General features: G+C 37.2%; 1 protein-coding gene and 2 pseudogenes across 1 annotated transcript; all 3 read left to right on the top strand.

The window, feature by feature from the left end:
- The first annotated feature begins 8,056 nt into the window (after window positions 1-8,056).
- On the top strand, window positions 8,057-9,530 carry LOC147929705 (uncharacterized; annotated as a pseudogene).
- Window positions 9,530-10,548, top strand: LOC104738297 (uncharacterized). Its single transcript, XM_010458493.2, has 3 exons — window positions 9,530-9,653; window positions 9,701-9,798; window positions 9,910-10,548. The coding sequence occupies exons 1-3, from the start codon at window positions 9,530-9,532 to the stop codon at window positions 10,546-10,548; spliced, it is 861 nt and encodes a 286-aa protein (XP_010456795.2).
- Window positions 10,549-10,769: 221 nt separating this feature from the next.
- LOC147929706 (uncharacterized) lies at window positions 10,770-13,670 on the top strand (annotated as a pseudogene).
- The last annotated feature ends 103 nt before the right edge of the window (window positions 13,671-13,773 follow it).

Consider the following 13,773-nt stretch of genomic DNA (forward strand, 5'->3'; position numbering starts at 1 on the left):
TAATCCAATGCATTTGACTAATTACAAGAGTTCGGGTTGAATTTCGAGTGTTTAGCCACGACTTATACCCATTTTGTCCCGAAACAGGCTAAAACCGAGAAAACGTTGATTCTAAGCAGTAAACAGCGTTGTTACTGTTTCTAGGGTTAGAATGTGTGACATTCCAATGCATTTGACTAATTGTAAGAGTTCGGATGAATTTGGAGTGTTTAGACAACATTTAAATCCATTTTATCTTAAAACAGGCTTAAACCGAGAAAACATGCTAAAACCGAGAGAAAACATTGATTTGAAGCAGTAATCAGCTATGTTACTCTTTCTAGGTTCAAATATGTAACAATCCAATGCATTTGACTAATTACAAGAGTTCGGGTTGAATTTCGAGTGTTTAGCCACCACTTATACCCATTTTGTCCCGAAACAGGCTAAAACCGAGAAAACATTGATTCAAAGCAGTAAACAGATCTGTTACTATTTCTATGGTCATAATGGGTGACATTCCAATGCATTTGACTAATTGTAAGAGTTCGGGATGAATTTTGAGTGTTTAGACAACACTTAAACCCGTTTTATCCCAAAACAGGCTTAAACCGAGAAAACAGGCTAAAACCGAGAGAAAACATTGATTTGAAGCAGTAATCAGCTATGTTACTCTTTCTAGGTTCAAATATGTAATAATCCAATGCATTTGACTAATTACAAGAGTTCGGGTTGAATTTCGAGTGTTTAGCCACGACTTATACCCATTTTGTCCCGAAACAGGCTAAAACCGAGAAAACGTTGATTCTAAGCAGTAAACAGCGTTGTTACTGTTTCTAGGGTCAGAATGTGTGACATTCCAATGCATTTGACTAATTGTAAGAGTTCGGATGAATTTGGAGTGTTTAGACAACACTTAAATCCATTTTATCTTAAAACAGGCTTAAACCGAGAAAACATGCTAAAACCGAGAGAAAACATTGATTTGAAGCAGTAATCAGCTATGTTACTCTTTCTAGGTTCAAATATGTAACAATCCAATGCATTTGAGTAATTACAAGAATTCGGGTTGAATTTGGAGTGTTTAGCTACCACTTATACCCATTTTGTCCCGAAACAGGCTAAAACCGAGAAAACATTGATTCAAAGCAGTAAACAGATCTGTTACTATTTCTATGGTCATAATGGGTGACATTCCAATGCATTTGACTAATTGTAAGACTTCGGGATGAATTTGGAGCGTTTAGACAACACTTAAACCTGTTTTATCCCAAAACAGGCTTAAACAGAGAAAACAGGCTAAAACCGAGAGAAAACATTGATTTGAAGCAGTAAACAGCTGTGTTACTCTTTCTAGGGTCAACATATGTAACAATCCAATGCATTTGAGTAATTACAAGAATTCGGGTTGAATTTCGAGTGTTTAGCCAACACTTCTACCCATTTTGTCCCGAAACAGGCTAAAACCGAGAAAACATTGATTCAAAGCAGTATACAGCTCTGTTACTCTTTCTAGGGTCAGAATGTGTGACAGTCCAATGCATTTGACTAATTGTAAGAGTTCAGGATGAATTTGGAGTGTTTAGACAACAGTTAAACCCATTTATCCCAAAACATGCTTAAACCGAGAAAACAGGCTAAAACCGAGAGAAAATATTGATTTGAAGCAGTAAACAGTTGTGTTACTCTTTCTAGGGTCAAAATATGTAACAATCCAATGCATTTGACTAATTTCAAGAGTTCGGGTTGAATTTGGAATGTTTAGCCACCACTTATACCCATTTTGTCCTGAAACAGGCTAAAACCGAGAAAACGTTGATTCTAAGCAGTAAACAGCTCTGTTACTATTTCTAGGGTCAGAATGTGTGACATTCCAATGCATTTTACTAATTGTAAGAGTTCGGGATGAATTTGGAGTGTTTAGACAACACTTAAACCCGTTTTATCCCAAAACAGGCTTAAACCGAGAAAACATGCTAAAACCGAGAGAAAACATTGATTTGAAGCAGTAATCAGCTATGTTACTCTTTCTAGGTTCAAATATGTAATAATCCAATGCATTTGACTAATTACAAGAGTTCGGGTTGAATTTCGAGTGTTTAGCCACGACTTATACCCATTTTGTCCCGAAACAGGCTAAAACCGAGAAAACGTTGATTCTAAGCAGTAAACAGCGTTGTTACTGTTTCTAGGGTTAGAATGTGTGACATTCCAATGCATTTGACTAATTGTAAGAGTTCGGATGAATTTGGAGTGTTTAGACAACATTTAAATCCATTTTATCTTAAAACAGGCTTAAACCGAGAAAACATGCTAAAACCGAGAGAAAACATTGATTTGAAGCAGTAATCAGCTATGTTACTCTTTCTAGGTTCAAATATGTAACAATCCAATGCATTTGACTAATTACAAGAGTTCGGGTTGAATTTCGAGTGTTTAGCCACCACTTATACCCATTTTGTCCCGAAACAGGCTAAAACCGAGAAAACATTGATTCAAAGCAGTATACAGCTCTGTTACTCTTTCTAGGGTCAGAATGTGTGACAGTCCAATGCATTTGACTAATTGTAAGAGTTCAGGATGAATTTGGAGTGTTTAGACAACAGTTAAACCCATTTATCCCAAAACATGCTTAAACCGAGAAAACAGGCTAAAACCGAGAGAAAATATTGATTTGAAGCAGTAAACAGTTGTGTTACTCTTTCTAGGGTCAAAATATGTAACAATCCAATGCATTTGACTAATTTCAAGAGTTCGGGTTGAATTTGGAATGTTTAGCCACCACTTATACCCATTTTGTCCTGAAACAGGCTAAAACCGAGAAAACGTTGATTCTAAGCAGTAAACAGCTCTGTTACTATTTCTAGGGTCAGAATGTGTGACATTCCAATGCATTTTACTAATTGTAAGAGTTCGGGATGAATTTGGAGTGTTTAGACAACACTTAAACCCGTTTTATCCCAAAACAGGCTTAAACCGAGAAAACATGCTAAAACTGAGAGAAAACATTGATTTGAAGCAGTAATCAGCTATGTTACTCTTTCTAGGTTCAAATATGTAACAATCCAATGCATTTGACTAATTACAAGAGTTCGGGTTGAATTTCGAGTGTTTAGCCACCACTTATACCCATTTTGTCCCGAAACAGGCTAAAACCGAGAAAACGTTGATTCTAAGCAGTAAACAGCGTTGTTACTGTTTCTAGGGTCAGAATGTGTGACATTCCAATGCATTTGACTAATTGTAAGAGTTTGGATGAATTTGGAGTGTTTAGACAACATTTAAATCCATTTTATCTTAAAACAGGCTTAAACCGAGAAAACATGCTAAAACCGAGAGAAATCATTGATTTGAAGCAGTGAACAGCTGTGTTACTCTTTCTAGGTTCAAATATGTAACAATCCAATGCATTTGACTAATTACAAGAGTTCGGTTTGAATTTCGAGTGTTTAGCCACCACTTATACCCATTTTGTCCCGAAACAGGCTAAAACCGAGAAAACGTTGATTCTAAGCAGTAAATAGCGTTGGTACTGTTTCTAGGGTCAGAATGTGTGACATTCCAATGCATTTGACTAATTGTAAGAGTTCGGATGAATTTGGAGTGTTTAGACAACACTTAAATCCATTTTATCCCAAAACAGGCTTAAACCGAGAAAACATGCTAAAACTGAGAGAAAACATTGATTTGAAGCAGTAATCAGTTATATTACTCTTTCTTGGGTCAAATATGTAACAATCCAATGCATTTGACTAATTACAAGAGTTCGGGTTGAATTTCGAGTGTTTAGCCACCACTTATACCCATTTTGTCCCGAAACAGGCTAAAACCGAGAAAACATTGATTCAAAGCAGTATACAGCTCTGTTACTATTTCTAGGGTCAGAATGTGTGACATTCCAATGCATTTGACTAATTGTAAGAGTTCGGGATGAATTTGGAGTGTTTAGACAACACTTAAACCCGTTTTATCCCAAAACAGGCTTAAACCGAGAAAACATGCTAAAACCGAGAGAAAACATTGATTTGAAGCAGTAATCAGTTATATTACTCTTTCTTGGGTCAAATATGTAACAATCCAATGCATTTGACTAATTACAAGAGTTCGGGTTGAATTTCGAGTGTTTAGCCACCACTTATACCCATTTTGTCCCGAAACAGGCTAAAACCGAGAAAACATTGATTCAAAGCAGTATACAGCTCTGTTACTATTTCTAGGGTCAGAATGTGTGACATTCCAATGCATTTGACTAATTGTAAGAGTTTGGGATGAATTTTGAGTGTTTAGACAACACTTAAACCCGTTTTATCCCAAAACAGGCTTAAACCGAGAAAACATGCTAAAACCGAGAGAAAACATTGATTTGAAGCAGTAATCAGCTATGTTACTCTTTCTAGGTTCAAATATGTAATAATCCAATGCATTTGACTAATTACAAGAGTTCGGGTTGAATTTCGAGTGTTTAGCCACGACTTATACCCATTTTGTCCCGAAACAGGCTAAAACCGAGAAAACGTTGATTCTAAGCAGTAAACAGCGTTGTTACTGTTTCTAGGGTCAGAATGTGTGACATTCCAATGCATTTGACTAATTGTAAGAGTTCGGATGAATTTGGAGTGTTTAGACAACACTTAAATCCGTTTTATCTTAAAACAGGCTTAAACCGAGAAAACAGGCTAAAACCGAGAGAAATCATTTATTTGAAGCAGTGAACAGCTGTGTTACTCTTTCTAGGGTCAAAATATGTAACAATCCAATGCATTTGAGTAATTACAAGAATTCGGGTTGAATTTGGAGTGTTTAGCTACCACTTATACCCATTTTGTCCCGAAACAGGCTAAAACCGAGAAAACATTGATTCAAAGCAGTAAACAGATCTGTTACTATTTCTATGGTCATAATGGGTGACATTCCAATGCATTTGACTAATTGTAAGAGTTCGGGATGAATTTGGAGCGTTTAGACAACACTTAAACCTGTTTTATCCCAAAACAGGCTTAAACAGAGAAAACAGGCTAAAACCGAGAGAAAACATTGATTTGAAGCAGTAAACAGCTGTGTTACTCTTTCTAGGGTCAACATATGTAACAATCCAATGCATTTGAGTAATTACAAGAATTCGGGTTGAATTTCGAGTGTTTAGCCAACACTTCTACCCATTTTGTCCCGAAACAGGCTAAAACCGAGAAAACATTGATTCAAAGCAGTATACAGCTCTGTTACTCTTTCTAGGGTCAGAATGTGTGACAGTCCAATGCATTTGACTAATTGTAAGAGTTCAGGATGAATTTGGAGTGTTTAGACAACAGTTAAACCCATTTATCCCAAAACATGCTTAAACCGAGAAAACAGGCTAAAACCGAGAGAAAATATTGATTTGAAGCAGTAAACAGTTGTGTTACTCTTTCTAGGGTCAAAATATGTAACAATCCAATGCATTTGACTAATTTCAAGAGTTCGGGTTGAATTTGGAATGTTTAGCCACCACTTATACCCATTTTGTCCTGAAACAGGCTAAAACCGAGAAAACGTTGATTCTAAGCAGTAAACAGCTCTGTTACTATTTCTAGGGTCAGAATGTGTGACATTCCAATGCATTTTACTAATTGTAAGAGTTCGGGATGAATTTGGAGTGTTTAGACAACACTTAAACCCGTTTTATCCCAAAACAGGCTTAAACCGAGAAAACATGCTAAAACCGAGAGAAAACATTGATTTGAAGCAGTAATCAGCTATGTTACTCTTTCTAGGTTCAAATATGTAATAATCCAATGCATTTGACTAATTACAAGAGTTCGGGTTGAATTTCGAGTGTTTAGCCACGACTTATACCCATTTTGTCCCGAAACAGGCTAAAACCGAGAAAACGTTGATTCTAAGCAGTAAACAGCGTTGTTACTGTTTCTAGGGTTAGAATGTGTGACATTCCAATGCATTTGACTAATTGTAAGAGTTCGGATGAATTTGGAGTGTTTAGACAACACTTAAATCCGTTTTATCTTAAAACAGGCTTAAACCGAGAAAACAGGCTAAAACCGAGAGAAATCATTTATTTGAAGCAGTGAACAGCTGTGTTACTCTTTCTAGGGTCAAAATATGTAACAATCCAATGCATTTGAGTAATTACAAGAATTCGGGTTGAATTTGGAGTGTTTAGCTACCACTTATACCCATTTTGTCCCGAAACAGGCTAAAACCGAGAAAACATTGATTCAAAGCAGTAAACAGATCTGTTACTATTTCTATGGTCATAATGGGTGACATTCCAATGCATTTGACTAATTGTAAGAGTTCGGGATGAATTTGGAGCGTTTAGACAACACTTAAACCTGTTTTATCCCAAAACAGGCTTAAACAGAGGAGAGAAGGAGAGAGAAAGTTGCTCAAAGTCTTCAAATTAGAAAAGTTTCTCAGCTTCTTATTAATTACATATTGTTTCTTTTCTCACTTGTGAGCTTTTTATTAATTACATATTAAAATATTAATTTCTTTTTTGAAAAACGGTGAAGACTCTCTCCCACTGTGGATGCTCTTAGTATACAAACCTACATTGATATGTGTGAATCCTCTTATAAATACTTTATAAATATCATCTAAAATTTTTGTAAACCTTATAATATCTTATTAATAATAATACCTTAGATAATCTACACTGGTAGATTCTCACACAGTTGCTCATTTATTAAAAATAAATAAATAGTAATAAAAGAAGAGATAAGGTAAGAAAATTGAGGAGATAGGTGAGAAACAATTCTTCGTTGAGCAACTATAGAACCGTTTCTCGGACACATGTCACATGGCTAGTAGTTAATTTTTTTTTCTGATTTAATCATTAAATAAATAATCATATTATATAAAAATAATATATATTGAGAAACTCATCTGAGTTTAACCGGTGGACATGTCCTTATATACCTTATGAAATTTTGTAGATACCTGAACTGAGTAATAACTAATAAGTAATAGTTATCATCCAGAAGTACCTTATAAATATTATTAATATTTTAAACATTTTCAGATTTATTGACAAATATTTTTTAAATGGAAAATTGAAAGATAATTTTTTTATGTTGGTTAAGTTTCATGTTGTTGAATTTTTGTAGTTCCACCAAAGAAAGTTTCATTAATAACATTTCCAATTAAATATATATATATATATATATATATATTTCATTTATATATTTTTATATACATCATATTTATATAATAAACATGAAAATAATGACTTTTATCCAAAACTGAATCAAATCAAAACTTGAACCAAAATAAATTTTGGATCTTATTTAGACATGGTTTGCTAAATATTAAATTTTTAGCAGACAAAAATGTAAATAGTTTACACAACAAAATTTCTGATAGTAACAAAGCTAATTTACAATAATCCCTACTAGATGATGAATCATGATTTCATATAAATTTTCACATAATCAATGACTAAAAAAATTCCACTTGGGAAAAAATATTGTAAACTAGGAAAAGAAAAATCTAAAATCAAATTAATTTTTTATTTTAATATTGTTTGATTTTATGTTGGATTTATTGATATTGGGTATAAACAACCAAAATCAACCCCAACTATTTGCTAAACGCTTTTTCAAACATAGATTTCAATACACTGCAAATAGCAACTTGAACCGTGTTAAAATTCAAGTTTACTACCTGAATTATATAAAATGTTACCAATTACGGTGTTAAGTCGGAGTTTAACAGTGCTAAGTCAAACGATATGTGGCGTCTATGTGGCACTAACTAAAACGACATTTTTTTAAACATTTTTGGATGTGTTTTGGTTGCTACTAAATGACTAAAATTATTAAATCATAAAATCACAATTATGTAAAACTGTAAAGGATTGGAAAAAAACTTGACCACCCTCTTTTGGACTTAGGACCTTCTTTTTCGTTTAGTGTCTTTCACTAGGTCGAGAAGAGAACTTTTAGACTGGAAAAAATTTCCCTAGTAGTCGCTTTGTCCTGTTTACCGTCTTTAGTCGTGTGTTTTGCTCTAAATCTAGAAAGAAATTAGGGTTTGTTCAAGATAGTTCATCAATTGTGGTGGTTCTGTCCGTTCAGTAACGATGTCATCAGTCATGGATAAGGCCTTGATGGCTATGTCCTTAGATGAAGTGGAAGAAGAGGTGCCGTTTGAGATGCCGGATTTACCAGAGTTCTTATCTATGGAGCGAAATTCTATTAGTCTTATTGGTCGAACTCTTAATCCTCCATGTCAGCCGATGAAGAACCTGATCCGTGATATGCCAAGGAAGTGGCAAAAACCGGGGAAAATAAGAGGAATAGCGTTATCAAATGAAAGATTTCAATTCGTTTTTGATAACGAACATGACTTGCTGGAAGTGCTAGCAAAAGGCGCTCTTACTTACAATGATTGGTCCATAGCGGTGGATAGGTGGTATGAGATTACTCTGGCGAACTATTTGCAGAGTATACCAATTTGGGTTCAGATCTGGCATCTTCCAGTAAACTATTATACTGTAAAAATGATTACAGCGCTGGGAGAATTGGTGGGGGAAGTGCTAGAAGTAGCTTTGATCCTGATAAACCACAAATTCAAGAGTTTGTTAGGGTTAAGCTTCTCTTTGATGTTTCAAGGCCCCTGCGATGATCAAAAGAGATCAAGTTACCAAAGGGAGGAAGTACAGTTGTGCATTTTCAATATGAACGAGTCCAAAAACGCTGTTTTGAATGTCAAAGGTTAACGCATAAGAGAGAGGTTTGTCCGCTCCTGGAAAGGAAAAAGGCGTTGGAAGAAGCGACCAAAGTCTCAGGATCTCTGGTGGTAAAGATTCCAAAACCTTTGTTTTTGAAGGAAGGTGATCCGTTGTTTGGGGTTCTGCGAGAAGATCAGGTGGGGATGGATCCCTCCACTGGTCGGGTAAGAATTGCTGTTGATGTATTGGAAGGTATGAGACAGTACCTGTTGGCCAATAATAATGAAGATTGGCAAATAAAATTGGATCGCATTTGTAAATCAGTAGGTGAAGTTGAAAAAGATCCGATAGCAAAGAAAATTGTTTTACGCTTGGAGGCTGCTCCAATTGTGCATTTGGATATTAGTAAGGATAAGGGGCTAGTTTTTGGGTTTGAAGGTTTGGATGAAGTATTGCAGAGAGAGAAGGGTAGTATGGTGATTTAGGGTTGTCAAGGAGCACTGCGGGGGTTAGAGGAAGACTGGAAGAGCTGTGGGGTGAGAATTATGCATCTACATAGGAATTAGCTTCATGGGGCTCTTTTTTGGCATTGTCTCAACCTTTTCAGGATAGAGTTACGGGTTTTAGGACTGGTTTCAGTGAAGCTAGTCCTTCCGGCTCTAAGACTAAAAAGGTGAAGGCAAGGAATAGACCTCCGACGAGGATAAGAAAACCAAAACCAAAAGGGAGCGGTCAGAGTAGTGATAATCCATTGCCTCAAGTGGATCTATCTCGATTTGCAAAAGAAAAGAGGAAAGCAAATGGTGAAGGCAGAAGCACTGCAAAAGTTTTAAAGCTTAGCCCTTCGATGGTGATCCCAAATGAGAGATCGCCCAACACGTAATGAACATATTGAGTTGGAAATGCCAAGGCTTGGGACGGTCTCAAGACTTGGTAATTCCGCGTCTCATGGAGCTGTGTAAAAAGCACTTCCCTGAGATTATGTTCCTGATGGAGACTATGCAGTGTAAAAATAAGTTGGTTGATTTAAAGTGTATGATAGAATTTTTACAGTGGATCCAATTGGTAAATGTGGGGGCCTTGCTCTTTTGTGGAAAAATAGTATACAGTTGGACTTTTTGTGGGAGGACAAAAATGTTATTGATGTTCAAGTGCAGTTTGGGGCATCAAACTTTTATCTCTCGTGTATATATGGAGATCCGGAGTGTAGTAATATGAAGGAGGTGTGGGAAAGAATTATGAGATGTGGAGTTGGAAAATAGGATAGATGGTGTATGATAGGTGATTTCAATGCTATTATGCACAATGGAGAAAAGATAGGAGGACCTAGAAGAGGACAACATTTCTTTAAACCATTTGTGGAAATGTTAGAGGTGTATGATATGCTAGAACTTTCAGGAAGTGGCAACCGCTTTACCTGGGGAGGTAGAAGGGGTGATCACTGGATACAGAGCAGACTCGACAGAGCTTTTGGGAATAAAGATTGGTTTGAAATCTTCCCGACGTCTAATCAAGACTTTTTAGAAATGAGGGGATCGGATCATCGTCCGGTGCTGGTCAAGCTAGTGGATTCTCAGGAAGGATATTTTCATTTTGACAAGCGGTTCTTACATAAAGCGGATATCAGGAGAGCCATTACTAGGGCTTGGAAACCAGGTGTATCTAATGGGGGATTGCTAGTGGCTCAAAGAATCAGAGATTGTAGAAAAGTCTTAAGTTCGTGGAATAAGACCAATTATGTGAATTCCAAAGATAAGATTCATCAGTGTGAAGTGGCTCTAGAGAGAGTACAATCTGAGAGATGGCCTAACTTGCAACAGGTTCATATTCTTAAACGTGAACTTGCTAAAGCATACAGAGCAGAAGAGACTTATTGGAGGCAACATAGCAAGCATGGATGAAAGCAGGTAACTGAAACTCGAGGTTCTTCCATAGTTCGGTCAAAGGAAATAGAGCAATAAAAAGGATTGAACAACTGAGAGACACCGATGGGGTAATCAAGAGAGCAGAAGCAGCCAAAGGGGAAGTGGCCATAGAGTATTTCAATAATCTCTTTCAATCATCAAACCCTTAGAGCTTTCAGGTTTGGTTTGATGAGTTTCCATCCAGAGTATCCTATGAGATGAATGAGAAATTAGTGGCCAAAGTTTCTAAAGAAGAGATCAGAGAAGTAATGTTCTCCATCGATGCTTCAAAAACCCCTGGACCAGACGGTATGAATGCTTTCTTTTTTCAAAAGAACTGGAACATAGTCGGTAAAGAGGTCACAAAGGAGATCCAGGATTTTTTTTAGAGGGGAAGCTTTCCTGCGGAGTGGAATTATACTCACTTGTGTCTAATTCCAAAGGTTCAGCATCCGGAGAATATGAGTGATCTACGACCGATAAGTTTGTGTTCTGTCTTGTACAAGACCATATCAAAGATTCTCGTTTCTCGCATGCAAGGGGTTCTACCTCAGATTGTGTCCATTAATCAGTCTGCGTTTGTAGCTGAGAGACTTATCACGGACAACATCCTGGTTGCTCATGAGGTAGTGCATAGCCTCAACTCTCATCCGACGATTTCCTTTCAGTTCATGGCCGTAAAGACGGATATGTCAAAAGCGTATGATAGACTGGAATGGAGTTACTTGCGAGCTTTACTGATAGCAATGGGTTTTCATCTAAGATGGATCGAGTGGATCATAAAGTATATAACTACGGTTACTTTTTTGGTATTGATTAATGATCAACCCTTTGGTATGATCACACCGCAAAGAGGATTAAGACAAGGTGACCCATTATCCCCTTTTCTCTTTGTTCTTTTCACTGAAGGGTTAACTCATTTGCTTAACAAGGGTCAAAGAGAAGGTAAAATCCATGGTATCAAGTTCTTGGAGGATGGACCAGAAGTTCACCACCTTTTGTTTGCAGATGATAGTTAATTCATGTGCAAAGCATCTTTAGAACAAGCAGGCTTTCTGATGGATACGCTAGTAAGTATGGAGCTGCCACTAGACAATCTATCAATCTGCTTAAGTCAGCTATTACCTTTGGTTCTAAGGTGAGTTTGATGGGGAAGACTAGTATCCAAACTAGAATGGGGATTTTGAAATAAGGTGGTACAGGGAATTACTTAGGACTCCCAGAATGTTTCAGCGGCTCTAAGATTGATTTGTTGAACTATATCAAGGATAGAGTAAAGTCGAAAACGTCTGGTTGGTTTTCTCGATTCTTATCTCAAGGGGGAAAGGAAGTTCTGCTAAAGTCTGTGGCTCTCTCGATGCCAGTATTTGCCATGTCGTGCTTCAAATTACCTAAGAAGACATGTGAGAATCTGTCCAGTGTAATGGCAGATTTTTGGTGGAGTACCACATAGCATTCTAAGAAAATTCATTGCGTAAGCTGGACAAAATTGTGTCTCCCAAAAGAGCAAGGAGGGATGGGTTTCAGAGATGTCAATACATTCAACCAAGCGTTATTAGCAAAGCAAGCCTGGAGGATATTGCAGTTCCCAAATTGCTTGTTTGCTCAGACCATGAAAAGCAAATATTTCCCTAACTTTGAATTTTTAACAGCTACTCTGGGGAGTCGACCATCATATGCATGGCGAAGTATTTTGTTTGGGAGAGATTTGTTGGTGCAAGGCTTAGTGAAGAATGTTGGTAATGGGAAGTCGATCAGGGTCTGGTTAGATGGTTGGATAGAGGATGATGGGTTGCGACCCCCATGGAGAAGGAATAACATTTTCAATCCAGACGTTAGAGTGGCAGATCTGATTGATAGTGGAAACAGATCTTGGGATGAGAACGCCTTGGAGTATTATTTCTTTCCTTTGGATATTGAGAGAATTAAAAAGATAAAGCCGGCTACAGATAGTGAGGATTTCTATACTTGGAAGCACAACAAAAAGTGGTGACTTTTCTGTAAAATCGGCTTACTGGCTCGCCTCCCAGTCTTTAAATATCCAGATAAGGAATGAAGCAAATATGTTACCTTCTACTAACCCTCTTAAAGATCAAGTTTGGGGGATACATACAGACGCAAAGATCAAAAAATTTCTTTGGAAAGTGTTGTGTGGAGCACTTCCTGTAGCAGCAGCTTTAAATGGGAGAGGGATGAAAATAGATGATTCGTGCCAAACATGTGGAGGAGAGGACGAAACTATTAATCATGTCTTATTCACTTGTTCTTTGTCTAGATAAATTTGGGCAGTTTCGGGGATCCCAAATCCCGAAATGGGATTCCATAATGGGTCTGTTTTCTCTAATATTCAATACTTCTTATTGAATATGAAGAATCCTCGTTGGCCTCAGGAATTAAGGAAAACGTTTCCATGGATTATGTGGAGGATTTGGAAGAATCGAAATTTGGTAGCCTTTGAGGGTAAAGCCTTTTCCCCACGAGAATCAATAAATAAAAGTTTAGATGATTAGAGGGAGTGGGTTGAAGCTCAGAAGGACTCGGACCAAGAGGAAGAGGAAGAAAGTAGTGTTGAGATTGGTCCTCGGGTTGAACTAGAAGTGAGTGTAGCTCCAGGTAAGGTAGGCTGGAAAGCGCCGCCCATTAATTGGATGAAGTGCAATATAGGAATCTCATGGTCTCGTAGAAATAGATTATTGGGATGTGCGTGGGTACTAAGAGATCATGAAGGTAATGTTGTGTTGCATAGTAGGAGAGCTCTGGGTTTTGCTCAAGACAAATATGAAGCTCAGTTCAAAGGGCTAATGTGGGCGATTGAGAGTATGAAAAGTCACAGGGTGGAAAATGTGATTTTTGGAATGCAGGATAAAGTTTTAGTACAGGTGATTACTAAGCCTGCTTTATGGCCCTCATTAAGATACCAATCTAATGAGGTAGGGAGAAGTTTGGTGTATTTTAAAGGTAGCAAATTCTTTTTGGAAAACTCTTTTTCAAATAAAAGAGCTCTTATGATCACGCAGAGTGTCATTCAGGAGTGCATGCTTCAGTCGTATATGACGTGTGGGCATCTGGGGTGGTTACAACATTTATTTGCGGAGGAAAATAGACAGTTCTTTGATTGAATCTCAGTTTTTGGTGTATGGCTTTATTAGGGTAGCCATTTTTTTGTATAGGTCTGCACTATTTGGTGGTGAGACTTAGGAGGTGTTGTTCGTATAAGTTAAA

This window comes from Camelina sativa, chromosome 13 (genome assembly GCF_030686135.1).
Source record: "Camelina sativa cultivar CO46 ecotype springtype chromosome 13, ASM3068613v1".
NCBI classification, from domain to species: domain Eukaryota; kingdom Viridiplantae; phylum Streptophyta; class Magnoliopsida; order Brassicales; family Brassicaceae; genus Camelina; species Camelina sativa.